The sequence below is a fragment of the Crocodylus porosus genome, unplaced genomic scaffold, assembly GCF_001723895.1.
Source record: "Crocodylus porosus isolate Cpor-Errol unplaced genomic scaffold, CroPor_comp1, whole genome shotgun sequence".
In the NCBI taxonomy this organism is placed as follows: domain Eukaryota; kingdom Metazoa; phylum Chordata; order Crocodylia; family Crocodylidae; genus Crocodylus; species Crocodylus porosus.
Window position 1 is genome coordinate 29,305,886 of NW_017728917.1, and position 15,944 is coordinate 29,321,829.

The 15,944-nt window shown below is 46.0% G+C and overlaps 1 protein-coding gene across 1 annotated transcript in view; it reads left to right on the plus strand.

Annotated features, from left to right (window-relative positions):
* The window catches only part of EFCC1 (EF-hand and coiled-coil domain containing 1), a 116,844-nt gene that overhangs the window by 74,039 nt on the left and 26,861 nt on the right, over positions 1–15,944 (plus strand). Inside the window, exon 4 of the mRNA XM_019536969.1 lies at positions 11,800–11,945. Within this exon, the coding sequence (XP_019392514.1) occupies positions 11,800–11,945 (146 nt within the window). The remainder of the gene's footprint in view (positions 1–11,799; positions 11,946–15,944) is intronic.

The window sequence follows — 15,944 nt, forward strand, 5'->3', positions numbered from 1 at the left end:
GGGTGTCCTGGGGGGGCACAACAATTGGTGCTGGAGCTGGCACTGCGGGTGAGCGCTGGAGAGAGGCGCGATGTTGTGGGGTGTCATGACCCCGGGGAGTGCGAGAAGCGCAGCGTAGGCCCCAGAGAGGGCGGGGAGCGCGAGAAGCGCAGCACAGGCCCCAGAGAGGGCGAGGGGCGAGAAGTGCGAGACAAGGCCCAGAGTGGGCAGGCACACAGGAAGAGGAAGCCCCAGGGAGAGCAGATTAGAATAGGAGGCTCCAGAGTGAGTGATTGGCACCCTACCGGCACAAAGTCCTGGAGAAGGGCGAGCGCGCGGTAAAAGTCCTGGAGAGGGGCAGGCGCGCGAGAACAAGCCTGGAGAGGGGCGGACGTGCAGATAGGGGCCCAGCGGAGACGAGGCGCGTATAGAATAGAAGCCGGAGAGGGCTGAGCGCGCGATTAGAAGCTGGAGAGGGCGCTTATACTGGAGAGGCCCTGGAAAGGGCAAGCATAAGATTAGAGCGTCTGGTGAAGATGAGGATACGGGAGAGGCCCCAGACAAGGGCGAATTGAGTGGGAAGCCCCTGGAAGGGACGAGGGCAAGTCTAAAGAGCCTGGAAGGGCAGGGCACGTGAGTGAGAGCCTGGAGAGGGCAGGGTGTGTGGGTAAAGGCCCGGAGAGGGCGCGGACACGTTGAGAGGCCCCGGAGAGGGCGTGTAAATAGAGACACGAGAATGTCCAGAACACCGGCGAGGCTTGGGCGTGGTATTGGGGGCGGAAGGAGCCATACGACGCCTTGGGGGGGGTGCACCAAGAGATATCCATAGAGGGCAAGAGCACTGGGTCCGAGAAGCCCAGGAAAGGCAGCCTCCCATTAATATTGTCTAAACAGCAAAGACGTGGCGGGCGAGATGAGGGTGCTAGAAGAGCAACTTGGCACGGTAGGGGCACAGGAGAGATCACGGCCACTCCTGGGCCCTGCCCCATGACACACATATTTTAGGGCCACATAAGGTCACATAGAATTAATGACCCCCCTGCTTCATTGAATACAGAGAATGGACAGGACACATTTAAGTCAGCTGCTATTCAGTATTTCATATATTGGTTAAAAGTGGTCCCTGGCCCCCACTGCTCACTTTTAAATTCCTGCTCTGAAAGCAGGGTTAATTTTCTCATGGGTTTTTTCTTTGATGTTCACTATAGTGGCAGTTTCACAGCCATAGAGGGAGTAGCATTTTAAACTTCTGGTAATTTCATATACCCAATTTGGGACATGTGGAACCTGTTTTTTTTGGAGCACTTAGAATTAGGTAACATTTCATACGTTGAAAGCACAGTTCCCATTGAAGTCAGACTTCCTAGATTCCAGAGTGTCTTAGACTGGACACCCATAAATGAGGAGCACAGAATTAATGGCCATGTGTAAAGAGTTTGTTTTAAGTACCTTCTACAGCATCACAATGGAATTGTGTGGCAGAAGCAGAGGTAAAATCCAGTTCTCCATGGCAACATTCACCTGCCCTAACTGTGATACAGTTCGTTCTTTCCTACAATCCCTTGCCTTGTTCAATATCTTCTCCTCACTTCTGCAGTAGATGAGGCAGGGAGCCTACCAGCAGCAGCCTTTGTAACAGTCTTGATTCATCGCCAGAGCAAATCTATCCAGTGCAGTGCATGGGGTGGGAGTGCATTTAGAAAAATTGCCCGTGATTGTATAATTAAAGACTGTTTCATGACCCAAAGGGTCATTTGCACAGGAAACTTTACTTTATCATTTCATATGTTTTGAGTGCCTGGTTTTGCTACTTTAGTAATGTTTTTCAGTGTCTGCATTTCACACTTTGAGGAGTGTATTCTTGCCATAATAGACACTGCTACATATTCTTCCAAACCTAACAACTTTTACCCTTTCCTCTCTAACCAGTCTCTGTCTTGTCCCTGTAGATTTCTTGCTTGAGGAAGACTGGAATGGTATAGTCTGCACTGCAAAACTGTGGTTGGTTGCAGTCAGAGGGGCCTTTCTCTTTCCTCCTCACGGATGCAGGTGAAGAGTGAACTCTGCCAGATCAGCTATTGCCACTTTCCTGAGTGTCTAGGGAGCTATTTTGTCTACTGGTCAAAACAGGAAACTTTGAATCGGGCCTGAGTTCTAGCCATAACTTTCTATGTGACCTGAGCAAGTCACGTCTCCCTCTGTGTTTCTTTTACCTCATCTGTGGGGGATGAGGTAGCACAGCTGCTAAGGTGCATAGTATGACCAGAGGTAATAAGTTTGAGGCCAAAGCAGAACCGCTCATGGTGTAGCCTGTCAGATTCCAATGAAATCTGTGAATTCTGCTAAATACCTTGTTGTGCTAGGACATGAAACAGGAAGGCTCTCATCTGTACAAAGGTTGGCATTTTGATCATATGAAGATGCTTTGAACTCTTCATGTGAAGGCACCTATGTGATGGAAAAGCATCATTAACTGCCTATGTGTGGCAACAGCAGAGAACGTAGTTGTCCGTTCTGACCGCACATGCGGACAGGTGGGATGAGTCAACAGAAAAGAAGCTGCAGTCAGGAAAGTCATTCTCCTCATGAGCTAGAGCTTCTAGCAATAAAATTAAAGCAAACAGAAGATTGTAGAAAACACTTCAGCACTGTAGCCCTTATTGAACCATGCAACTGTTCTCCTCTTCCTGTGATTTTATTCTTTTGATTATAACTCTAGGTCCTTTGGTCACTATCATTACATCTGCTACAGCTAGAGGTGGCAGCATAAGACACAGCTGTAAAAACCACTTTCAATTATATAAAACTTGGCTCTAACACAAACTAAGCCTTAGCGTAAAAAACTCGGATTTTATTTTTTGAGGAGGAATGTGAAAAGGAATTTCAAGAAAATATGTGGTCATTTCTGGATTTTAAGGGTGGGAGGAGCGTGAGGCTAGGATTTTGATGAGCATGGGGACACGCTGAGGGAACTCCCTTGGACTGTCATTGGACAAGTGTGATGGGCTGTGGGAAGTACATTCATACTGTTTCTTCTGAAGAGAGGTACACAACCTCAAGGGGCTTTGAAGTGCATGAGAGAGCGAAAAGAGAATCAAAACAGACCACACAATGTGCCATTAAACTGTGTTATTTAAACAGATTGATATTTGTAAAGAATCTATAAACATAATCTGATGATAATTGAATCTTCTAAAACTTGCAGTTTCCAACTAGAGACAGGCAAAGACTAAACCATTATTTGAAATGCTCTGAACTTGGAGCATTTGTTTGAAATGGGCAAACCACATCTAATTTTAACTTTGTGAAACATCCTCTCTTTTGCCCATCCCTGAAATAAATATATATAGTTCTTTTACACATACACACATACATAAAAAGTACAGACATATTATAAACATGAGTTCTTTTAGGCGATTTGTTTTAAGTATCTGAACTGGAGTAGTTAATATGAGTATAATGCCTAATATTTTCCTAGAGCAACGCTTTGATTAGATGCGGAAAAAATGAAGTTTAGTTTGTTCTGTGGCAGAACAGGTGCTTTGTGCTGCAATTAGAAATGTGAAATAACAATGTCAGAAGCATTAATTAAAAGCCAATTAGTCATGGACATTAATTGAAGTCCAGCACTTTGCAAGCTCTCTGGTCCTAGATTTTCCCTCTCTTGGGCTGCCCATTATCCTCACTACAAAGACCTTAAAATGAATGTAGACTCTTTCAGTGTTACTATGGAAACCTTACTGTGCTACATGGTACACAAACTCTTCCCAGGCATCTTCAGAGACACTTTCCCCTATGATCTTTGCCCTACACAAATGTGCTGTTTATTCACTCTTTCCCCTATTTATGAAGACCTGTTAGATGTTTTATGAATACTAATGAAGAAATATTGAACCTGCATTTAAAAAGGAGCAAAAATTCCTCCTGTGAGAATTTACCATGGCAGCAGTGATTAGTCTGCTTTGTGTTACTTGTAAGTTGGTCACTTCTGCAGCTCCAGTTGGTGGATGGATTTTTGTATGAAATATTGCTGATTAAAAATCTGTAAAGAGGTTCATTACGGTACACTTCCTTGGAGGCAGTACTCATTATGATCAGGGATCCTGATTTTCCCTGATTAAAAAAAAAATTACAAATTCTCTGATAAAACCCCCAAAATTTGTGACTCCCCTCCCACAGTCACCCCAGTCCTGCTGGTGCCCCTCACTCCCACCCCACAGCCCCCTGGCCCTGCTTGTACCCACACTTCACCCCACAACCCCTTCAGCCCTGCTGGTGCTCCCTTGCTCCCCACCCACAGCCTCCTGCCCCCTCTCCAGTCCTGGCTGAGGGGGCCTCCAGCTGCCAGGGCTATGGGGCCAGACAGCCAGGTCTGTAACCCCCTGCCCCTGGCAGGAGGGTGGTGGCTGCTGCAGCAGAGTGCGGAGCCTGGCTCCCCTCGGCTGCCTGCTGCAGGCTTGGAGGGTGGGGGGGCAGCTCCCCACTGCTGTGTGTACTCCCAAGGGGTGTAGCGGGGACCAGTGGCCCCCAGATCTGTGCACAAGGTGGGTGCAGGCTGCCCAGTGTGGGCTCAGACTCCTGCCTTCTGCCTTCCCCCAGGGCCTCCGCAGTTCACCATGTGCGAACTGGTGCTGCAGGGAACAGTGGGGCCATGCGGGGAACTCTTTATTGCTATGAGCCCCACGCACCCTGCACATAGGTCTGAGGACACGGGTCTCCCCTGCCCCCTGGGACTGCATGCAGTGGCAGGGAGTCAGCCCCACACCCACCCTGCAGAGAGCTTGTTGCAAAACTGCAAAATCCACAGGTTTCTCTGTTAAAATGAGAAATCTCTGTTTGCCTTTGGTAAAGGGGGAAATCCATATTTTTCTCTGGTTTTCTATGGAAAACTGAAAACCCGGTTCCCTGGTTATGGTGCTACTGATGAGCGTTGTCGTGCGTGTGCCCCTAGCTAATCTGCACTATGTCAAAGTGAAATGCTGAAATTGGGGCAGCTGCTGTGTATTCCATCTATGTAAATTAAGAAGCACGAGGAACACCTCTGATTGGGAACTCCCTCCTTGCTTGCCTTCCTCCTACTTTAGAGTCAAAATGTGATGGAGAAAGTAATACAGAACTTGCACCTTTAGCTGCGTCACACTCCAAAATGGAGGACAGCTGAATTTTATAGTCATTGACTAAAATCAGTGATCAAAATGGAGAAGGAAAAAGATGTTTCTGCTCTATTGGGAGCAAGACTAGAGGCTAGAGTCCAGAACGCATTTCCTTCCAAAGTAGCAGCAGCCATCTCACAGAGCCACATACCCTCCTGCTTTTACTTTGCCTCCTGACCTTTCCTCTCTTGACCGCGTAGAGGGCCATCTTCAAGAGGAAGTCTGATTAACATCTATCTTACTGTGGTTGGATGTCAGAGAGACAGATTCAAGCCCCTTTTGCGGGAAGGGGTCCTGAAATGTGGGTCTCCTGCTGCCTTAGCAGTGGCTACCTTAACCATTTGGCTAAAATGTGAAAGACCTTCCCCCTCTCTTCCAGTGTCTAACACCTGCAAGTCAATGGTTTTTGCCTGGCAACAATTTTGAAACTTATGTTTGCACAGGTACGTGTGTATGCAGCAAGAGCACAGCTAGAACACAGCCTACTATGCATCCTCAGTAGCCATGTGGATGCTTGCATGCCCACACTACCAGTGAAACAGGATCATTGGTACATTGGTGCCAGTTTGAGTGTGTAAAGTGAAAGAGGATTCTGTTCCATGAGTGACTGTACAGAGGTATATCAGCAGCCCTTCTAAAACCCAGGAATCTGAAACCTAGCACACCCCAAATTTTGCAGCCTTTCCAAACTAAGGACCCTGTCCTGCAAACAGTCTCATAAGCAGGGATCCAGGTTTTCTGTGTCCCACGGAAAAACAGAGAAAACCACAGATTTCCCCTTTTTATCAGAGAAAATGTGGATTTCTCCTTTTACCAGAGAAACCTGTGGATTTCCAGCTTTTGCAAACAGCTCTGCAGTCTGGTTGAGCTCCAGCCTGCAAAAGCAGTTTGCAAACAGGGTGGGAAATGCCCAGCCAGCCCCATGCTGCTTCTGCTACAGCTGCCTGCTGTGGGGGACAGGGAGTTCCAGACTTGGGTCCCTGGCTCCATGACCCTGGGAGCTGGGGGCCCTCTCTGGCAGGGCTGGGGGGCAGGGGCTGTGGGTGCAAGAGATACGGGTCACTGTTGTGGGGGCAGTGAGGGGCACCAGCAGGGCTGGGGGGGGGCTGTAGTGGGCTTTTAATTTTAATAACAGATTTGGGGGGGGGTTGTCAGAGAATTTGCAATTTTTCCTCGGAGAATTTGTGATTTTTTTTTTATCAAAGAAAACCAGTAACCCTGCTCATAAGTAGTGCTGACTGCCACTGATGTTTCAGTAGGAGGTGTTTAGAGGAGTGTTGCATAAAATTAAGGTTGTGGAGGAGGTGCCATCTCTAAAAAATAAACAACCTAATAACAGTACTGCTACAAACAAAAATAACAGCATATTTCTCTAACAGCTGCAAAGGCTTGCTTGACTGCAAGCTGAGAGGATGAGCTTTGCCTAAGAACTTTGCAAGAAAGGTGGCAAAAAGTTTGCAGAGGGTACAATAGCTTTTCCAAACTGTGCACAACACATACTTTTTACTGGAGGATTTGAACTGTAACCAGAACCCCGCCACTGCAAACCCCAGACTCTGATTGGCTGCTATGGAGCCATAAAAGCTGAGGGAGGGAAAAGCAGCTGGAGAGAAGCAGCAGCCTAGAGAGAAGGGCAGGAACTCAGCCCCTCCTTCCCCCAAGTCAGAGGGAATAGAGCTGAGGCTTGGTGGTGAGCAGACTTCAGGACAGAAGAGAGCCTGAGTCATCCCAGGAGAAGCTCTTTCCTCCCCGCCCAGGGTCGGAGCTATGCGACACAGTACACAGATATGCAGCAAAAGAGTGGGGAGGGGTTGGTAAGCTAGCTGGGAGCTGGGAGAAGCTACCTGGTCAGGGACCTGTAGAGGGAAGTCTTCTGTTTGGGCTGGAAAGGCTTGTACTGCAGGGACAGAGACCTGCAGGGGAAATTCCCTGTCTGCATGTGGAGGTGTTGGGGGAGAGAGACAGCCCAGAGAGGGAGTGGGCTATGAGAATCCCAAATCTGCATGCGTGTGTGAGGGGACACTTAGCCCCTAGTGTTTGCAGGAGGTGGATTTTTCAGAAGGAAACTAAAGAAAAGAAGCCTGTTACCTGCAGTGGCTGATCAGAGACTTGGTTTTTTGCTGAGTTACCAAGAAAGAGTAAAGAGTCCACCTTCCCTGGAGCAGCAGAACTCTCACCTCTGCCACCTAGTGGTGGATCATAGTTAAAGCTGTACTGCCATTTATTGTTATGGGAAGAGGAATGTGACCACAGGGAAATCAGCCTGGGCTATCCGGGGGAAACTGTTTTAAAGTGTTATAACCAGATAAATGTAATCATTGAGGTTGTTTGATGCAGGTGGGACCAAAGTGGGACTGCAAGCTGGTTGCAGAGGTGATTTCAGAGGCTTGCTGCTCAGCACTTTCCTAAAATCTATGCCCCTTTAAGGTTTCTGATTGGACGCCCAAAAACTGAAGCACATAATGTCACTAGTCACTACTGAAAATCTAGGCGTTTTGCAAGAACATTTCTCCTTATAGTAGTCAGGACTGCAGTGGATAACACTGGGTTTAATTACAGATATTACTGATTCCTCTGTTAGAGCAGGGGTGCTACACCCCCAAGCCCACTGGCTAGATCTGGCCTGCTGAGTCACATAATCCTGTCCACATGTCTCCCCATGTATCTGGAAATTCTGGGCTGGGGGAGCAGTGACAATTAACACTGCCACTGATCCCTTTTCCCCAGAATGCCAGGCCCCCTACAGCGGCATCAGGCCCTGCTGGCCCTGTGTGGGGGGAGGGGGAGCCAGGCCCTGTTCCTCCATGGCTGGATTGAGCCAGAGCCTGATGCAGTCACATAGAAATTGCCTGGCCAGGACCTGGTGCAGCTACAAGGGGCTGCAGCTCAATATAGCTTCAAGGAAGCAGCCTGACCAGGGCCTGATACAGCTATGAAGGGCCCAGCTGGGCACAGTGCAGCTTTGTAGGATGGCCAGGCTGGGCTGTTCCTGTGCAGTTGCATTGGCCCCAAGTAGGCCATTTCTGCATTGGCCCCAAGTAGGCCATCAGGCTACAGCCCCACACAGCTTCACTGGCCTTAGCTGGGCTAGCGCTGCACATTAGATTGGGCCCACAGCCAATCTGGCCTGCAGATGGACCTGGCACCATTCATCCGGCCCATGAGTGGGAAGGTTAGGCACCACTGGGTTAGGGAGTAGCCTTTCCAATTTCTAATTCTGGTTGTGTTTCAGTGATGTGGAGAATGTATTTATTTTTGAGTGTGTGGGGAGACAAACCAATAGAAATCTCTGAGCAATGTCTTTGGTGTTGTCTGTTCATTTAAATGTTATGAAAAACATTTGAAAATGAATATGAAACTTGTTTATGCTTTACCTGAAAACTGTATCACAAACTGGCATTCACATATCCTATCTTACCTGATAGTATTTCTTTTAAGTAAGGCAACTTTTACTGTGATTTGTTTAAAAAAAGTCTCAACTAAATGAACAGCAAACCCCAGGCTGAAGATACCATGCCCCTTCACTTTCAGAGGGAAGCTAATTGTTGCTAGGCTAAGGAGTACTATAAATCATAAATATCAGTTTTTATACAGCCAACGCTAATCTTGGAAGTATGAAAATTATCCCCAAGCATGGTTTAACTAATTTCCCTTTCAGATCTCTCCAAATTGAACAAGAAGGCCATTATTTAATCTAGTTGTCTGGTGCACACCCACGGAGCCAGCACTGGTATAGTTCCTTAAGAACTGACAGCAGCTGTGTTAGCTTAAACAAAAGCTCTCCATGATACTTATCTTTTTTTACTTGGCACCAGCCTTTGTATTACTATATATGGGGGGCGGTTTCTAACATTTGGAGTGGTTGTATGGCAAGTGTTTGGGAGGCTTGTACAAAAAGTTTGTGTTGCATAACTTTTTTTTCAGTAAGATCAATTTTCTTAGTATTTTACTTATTTTCTTTTCATTGATATTTAAGAGTATTTTAAGTATAAGGAATATTCCAAATCTCTATGGAACAAAAACTAATCTGCAAAGTAATTTGGAGAAAGAGATATTTATTAAGTAAAACTGGGATTTGATTTTCTTTCATGCATAATTTTAAAAAAAATCTGAACTGTGTATCATCTCTTAATGGTTTAAGTTAGAAAGGATCCTGGTGAAAAATAGTGATGTTGTAAGATTTTTAAAAACTACAGTAAAAAAGCTGTTCAAACCCAATTACAGTTTGGGTGAGAGGACATGTAATTCCTGGAACACAGAACCTACTTACACTAGTTTTTACATGATCATCTTTAAACTAGCTAGTGTAGTTGTGGGTATTTAATTATGCAATAAATCTGTCATTCATTTTTTAAATTGTACTTTGCTCTTGGTCTCAGTAATGTCTCATGGCAGTGAGTTCCACAGGTTAGATTCATAGATTCATAGATGTAGGTTGGAAGAGACCTAAGTAGATCATCAACGCTGACCCCCTGCCCTGGGCAGGAGAGAATACTGGGCTCATACGACCCCAGCTAGGTAATTGTCAAGCCTCTTCTTAAAGACCCCCAAGGTAGGAGCCAGCACCACTTCCCTTGGAAGTTGGTTCCAGATCCTAGCCACCCTGATTGTGAAATAGTGCCTTCTAATGTCTAGTCTGAACCTACTCTCTAACAACTTATGACCGTTATTCCTGTTACTCCGGGAGGTGCATGGGTGAACAGGGTCTCTCCCATTCCCCACTGGTCCCCCCCATGGTGTTAATTGTACACCATATTAGGAAAAAAACCCTTAAAACAATAGCAATGTTACATTTTGTTGGTTTTTGTTTAATGTACTTTTCTTTTTTTAAAATTGATAGGAGGTATGCTCAAATTTCTTTCCTATGCTATTCGTTATTCTGCATCCCTCTTTCATGGCCCTCATTTACTGACTACTCTATATACCCACTCTTGTTAGTTGTTTCTGCTCAGACCATTGCTAATACTGGTTGATCATATTTGATATGTGAGGGGGAGGGGAGACTAAGCATACTGTTCGAATGGGAAGTGTACCACAGCTTATTCTAGACTGCACAATACTTTCAGTATTTGGACCCTATTTTTTACATATCATCACATTTTGTTTGCTTTTTGAGATCACTTTTGCATATTGAGTAGTTTTCATTTTCCTATTCTCCCCCAACTAGTCGCTTTTCTTGGTGGAAATTTGGAACTGAGCAGTATATATGGACACTTCAGATATTCCCTCTGGGGTGTATTTATCTTGAATTTGTCAACAGGGAATTTAATTTCTTCTGAATCTGCATACTTGCCTAGTTTTGTCTGAAGTGCCTTAATCTTTAGCTAATGTCTACTCTGTGACAGCAGTTCACTTCATCAAAGGGTTCTGAATATCTAAGCAAATTATAACAATTAGTTTTCCTTTATCTTTTGCTTTTTGACCTGTTCAAAGTATTAAACAGATTAGTGGAGCATGATTTTCTTTTGTGAAAGCTATGTTGGTCAGACACTGTTATGTTTAAACATCTAGGTGTTTTGCAGGTGCTTTTTCAAGCTCACTTTTAAACATTTTACATTAAGTAAAGTCCACCTTAGTGCCTTTAAAGATAGATAAAGCAATATCTGCTCTCCTTTCATCCTCCAGGAAAATATTTCATCCCAAAGTAGATTGTTAGCAGTTCAGCTACTTTATTAGGTCCTTTCTAAACTATGACTCATTGCTATTTAAATTTATCATTCTGTTCAAGTGCTCTGTTCTTTTGACATCTCAGATAACATCACTTGATCTTTATTACCTGAAAAACCAAACTGTAAGGCATCTTCCTGTGTTCTAGATAAATGCTGAGCACAAAATTAGGAATCAGGTGTACTAAATTCTAATCCTGGCTCTGTTAGATTTGCTGTGTGTATTCAGACGATGCAATTAATCTTTCTGCTTCATTTTCCTCATCTGCAAAATGAATGTAAATACCTTTTAGAGATATTAGGAGGACCAATAAGTCAATATTTATAAATGATCTGAACCTGTGAAGTGTACAAGAATGCTGGTGTTACTGCCCACATTTTAGAATTCCCATTTCATCCTATTCTGTCCCAGTGCAATGGGCCTATGCTGAGGCCTATAGATACTTTTAATGTTCTCCCCACTTAGCTTTTAATGGTGTTAAGTTCCCTGTAGGGCCTTACTCCAGTCCTGCATAATAGGTTGAATATCATAGTGCAGAACTATGTTAAACTGACTTTTATTAGCCTAAGCATCAGTTTAAGTGTCTGGATGCAAGATTTGCCACCCTAATTAGGGGTTCATATTGGAAAATGAGCCACAGTAAATCATTGTCAGTAGAAAAGGAATATTTTATGGCCAGAGGAGACTGTTTCCACATAAATTTTACAGATGTCTTGAATTTTAACTAAAAGTTATAAGTAATGCTTGTTTAATTATTAATACCGAAATCTAAGAATAGTTGAAATCCACCTTCCTCTAATCCTTACCAAGACCATTTAAAACTGCCCTTGAGGGTTCCATTTAATAGGCACTGAAGGCAGATGCTGCTGTTCTTCAGAAGCAGCCCTGAACCGTTTTATTTGAGCAGAATTGTTAATAGGGTGAAGAAGCCTCTTCTGTGCACATTCCTCCAGACTATTCTGGTTTTCTGAGTCCACTTTATTTTGCCTTTCTTCTCCAGGTCAGAGGTCGTGAAGCTCCAGCTTCCTTCTAGAAGCAGCAAAGAGCAGAATGAGGGGGCAGCATTACCAGACAGAAAATTCTGTTCATCTGTCGTACATCAAGATCGAGGATCGCCTGCTGGAGGGGCAGGGATTTCAGAGAACGGTATTGAGAATTTATATAATTAGAGCAGAATTCCAAGCTGTTTTATTTCCTCAGTGTTTTGTCAGATTATCAGCAGAAATGCTTTAATCTTTTACGGATTTTGAACAATTTATAAGATAATCATAATGAATCTTGAAACCTTGTCATTAAACAAAACTTCAGTTCCCCTCACTCCCCTCAAAAATCTTACTACATCCCATATAACTAAGGATTTACTTTTTCAACAAAATTCATTGGGCCACAGAGTCTCTTTTTTCCCTAGATTATTAGGATGAAGTCAGAGTCGATTCAAAAGAAGCCATCCACAGTTAATATAACAGAAAGTCCCACTCCTTGGACATAGTTTTACCTTTTCTGTAATCCTGAAAGCTCCAAATGACTTGGTACAGTGGTGCTCAAACTTTTGGCTGCTGGGCCAGACGAGCAGTACCTGATCTGTCCGCAGGGGTCCCAAACTGGCACCAGGGGTGGTCACAGTGGGATCCCAGCCTGGCCCTACAGAGGGGAGGGAGCTCACCCCAGCTCCAATATGGATCTATGGGGCCGGGGTATGGTTTGGCCTTGAACCAGCCACAAGGGAAGGGTATGTTGCCCAACCCCAATCCAAGCGGGGTGGGAGGGTAGAGGGGTAAAGGGGTTGTGGCCCAGCCCCAGTCCAGCTACAGAGAGGGAAGGGGACATGGACCAGCCCCAGTCCATCTTCATGGGGGGGAAAGGGGACATGACGTAGTGCCAACCTGCCAAACAGGGTTTGAGATTTGGGAATTTGGTAGCAGGGGAGGGTGGCCTTATTAATTGCAAGGTGCATTTGGCCTGCGGGCCAGAGATCAAGTACCACTGGCTTAGTACATGTAACACTAGCTACTGCCAAAAGGATGCTTTTCTGTTGCAATTTCCATAGGATTACATGTAGCACAATTAGAAAGTCTCCTAAAATCATCAAGTCTCCCAAGGTTGGCTTGGTTTAATTATTACCCATACAGAATACCAGTGGAGTGGAGAATTATAGAGACTCTGGAAAGGATGATAATGTTTTTGGCTCATTTAAATACTATAATGATGAGTGCCATCTATGAAAGCTGTTTTAGCATTCAAAGGTCTCGTTACTGATAATGGCCTAAATGGAAAACCCGGAGTGTGAATTTTGGTATAGATCGACACATCTATGATCTAATGAAGACAAAAGTTTAAATCCCGTTTCACCTTTATTTGTCTAAGTGGCACATAGGTGTCTGCATAACAGGAATTTTTGGCACTTAATCGCATTATTTTCTAAAAGTATCTTTGTATTTGTAATCTGAATTGAGCACAGCATTTTTTTGGTACAACCAAACTGGCCAGCCTAGGGCTACTCAGAAAGCTTTGTGATAGTAACCCTGAACTGAATGGAGAAACATAGGGCATCACTACTGGATAGTGAACTGAGTACTTCTGAAGCGGCCTGCAGATTATTGTTTTCAGAGGGGGAGTTGGCACGTCACATTGTATAACACCTTTTCCAGAAGTCCAAAGAGAAGTGCTTAAAGTTTGCAAATGCAGTCCCATCTAGTTCTTTCATAGACTCATAGAAAATTAGAGTTGGACAGGACCTTAGGAGGTCATCTTGTCCAACCTGCTGCTCAATGCAGGACCATCCCCAACTGGATCACCCCAGCCAAGACTTCGTCTAGCTGGGTTTTAAAAACCTCCAAGGATGGAGACTTCATGGCCTCTCTGGGTAACTTGTTCCAGTGTTTTATTACCTGCCCAAGGAGAGTTTTCTTTAACTTCTAACTTAAGCTTCCCTTGCTGCAACTTGAGTCCACTGCTCCTTGTTCTGTCATCTGCCACCGCTGAGAACAGTCTCGCTCCATCCTCTTTGGAACTTCCCTTCAGGTAATTGAAGGCTGATATTAAATCCCCTCTCAGTCTTCTCTTCTCCAGACTAAATAAGCCCAGTTCCTTCAGCCTCTCCTCATAAGTCATGTGACCCAACCATGTTTGTTGCCCTCACTTGGCTCGTGGCGGGCCTAAAACTGAACACAGTAAACAAAATGTGGCCTCACCAGTCCTGAAAAGAAAGGAGTAATCACCTCCCTTGATCTGCTGACAGCACTCTTACTAATTCAGACCAGTATGCCATTAGCCTTCTTTGAAACAAGGGCACAGTGTTGGCTCATATCCAGCTTAGTGTGCACTATAATACTTAGGTCCTTTTCTGCAGAGCTTCTGCTTAGCCAGTCAGTCCCCAGCCTGTACTGATGCAAGAGATTGTTTCATCCTAAGTGCAGGACTTTGCACTCGTTCTTATTGAACCTCAGGAAATTTCTTTTGGTCCAATCCTCCAATTTGTTGAGGTCTCCCTGAATCCTAGCCCTACTCTCTGGTATATCTATTACCACCCCCAGTTTGGTGTCTTCTGCAAACTTGCTGAGGGTGCACTCCATCCCATCTGCCATCTTTTTCTTTTCTGGAAAAAAAGCTGTCAACACAAGCTGGATTGGAATTTCAGAATTCAAAAAAAAATGTTTTGGAAAAATTTATTTTCAGAATTTCACGTGCTGGGATTTCAAAATTTTGCATGGAATGTTTTTTATGTTTACATTATTTCATGTTGTCATTGGCAGTGCTGCTCAGTCTCATGCTTATTTTAACAAAAAATGGGCGCTTCTACACATCACCCTACAGTGTGGTACAGCAGTGTAGTGACCACATGTGTGTACATGCAATCGCCAGCTACATTGCTGTAGAGGTGCACTTCCCAAGTATAGCATGCTGCTATGGCAACATAGCAGTGAAATCTAACCATGTGCTGTGTGCACAGCGCAGTAACTGCCTATACTGTGCCGTGCTTTAGTACTTCCAAAAGGAAGTACTAAAAGCACGGTGCTGTAGCAGTGTTGCCATACAGCAACATGTAGACATGCCTAATAAGAAACACTTTGATCTAGAAACGATGATTTAGTCATAACCAAGTAGCAGATACTGATAATGATTTAAAAAATAAAAATAGGTTTCAACATGGGGGGCACATCCTCCTGGCCCCCCTGAACCTACTCCTTGGAGGCAGGGGCAATGGAGCAGACAGAACAGGAAGAGCAAGGCCAGCAGTGCTGGCCTCACCCCACCACCCTCGGCTCCTTGTAGGTGGTGACGATGGAGTATAGCGGTGGTGGGGCGAGGCCACCAGAGCTGGCCTCACCTCTCCCTTACTCCTTGCAGGGAACGGCGGCCTGGGGGGAGTGGGGTCAGGATGCTGGGGGGGGCGAGGCCACTGGCTCTGACCCCAGCCTGCCCTTCCCCCCTTCTGTTATTGCCGCCTGTAGAGGCCAATGCAGCAGCAGCAGGAGGAATAGCCAGGCCACCGCAGCAGGGGGAGGAGTGGGCCTGGGCTGAAACCAGCAGTGGCAGGGGAATGGGAAAGGGGCTGATGCAGGGGTGAGAGGCGTGGATGGGGAAGGAGTGGGAATGGGCCTGATGCAGAAGATGAGGCCCACTCCTCCCCATGTCAGGCCAGCTCCCCCCTGTGGTGGCAGCAGTGGGGGAAGGGAAGGAGCGGGCCCCAAGGGTGGGGAGAAGCCAGGTCACCGTGGCAGGGGGAGCAGCAGGCCCAAGCCAACTCAGCAGTGGCGGGGGGATGGGAGGAATGGACTCTGAGCGACGTGGGGCAGGTGGGGGTAGGGGAGGAGTGGGATTGGGCCTGAGTGGGGGAAGGAGGACTGAGCCCACACCAGGAGAGAAGCTAGTCCAACACGGCAGCAGCTGGGGGAAGGGAGGAGCAGGCCTCCTCCCTCCCTCAGGCCCGGTCCCACTCCTCCACCCCGCCTCTCTCCCCCACGTCAGCCCCAAGTCTGCTCCTCCTGTCTCCTGACTGCCGTTGGGTCAGATTGAGTCCACTGCTCCCCCTGCCGCCACAGTCCAGCTTCTCCCCAGCCTCGGGCCTGGTCCTCTCCCACATCAGGCCTGGGCCCACTCCTCCCTTTCCCCCACTGCCACTGCCACAGGGGGGTATTGGGCCTG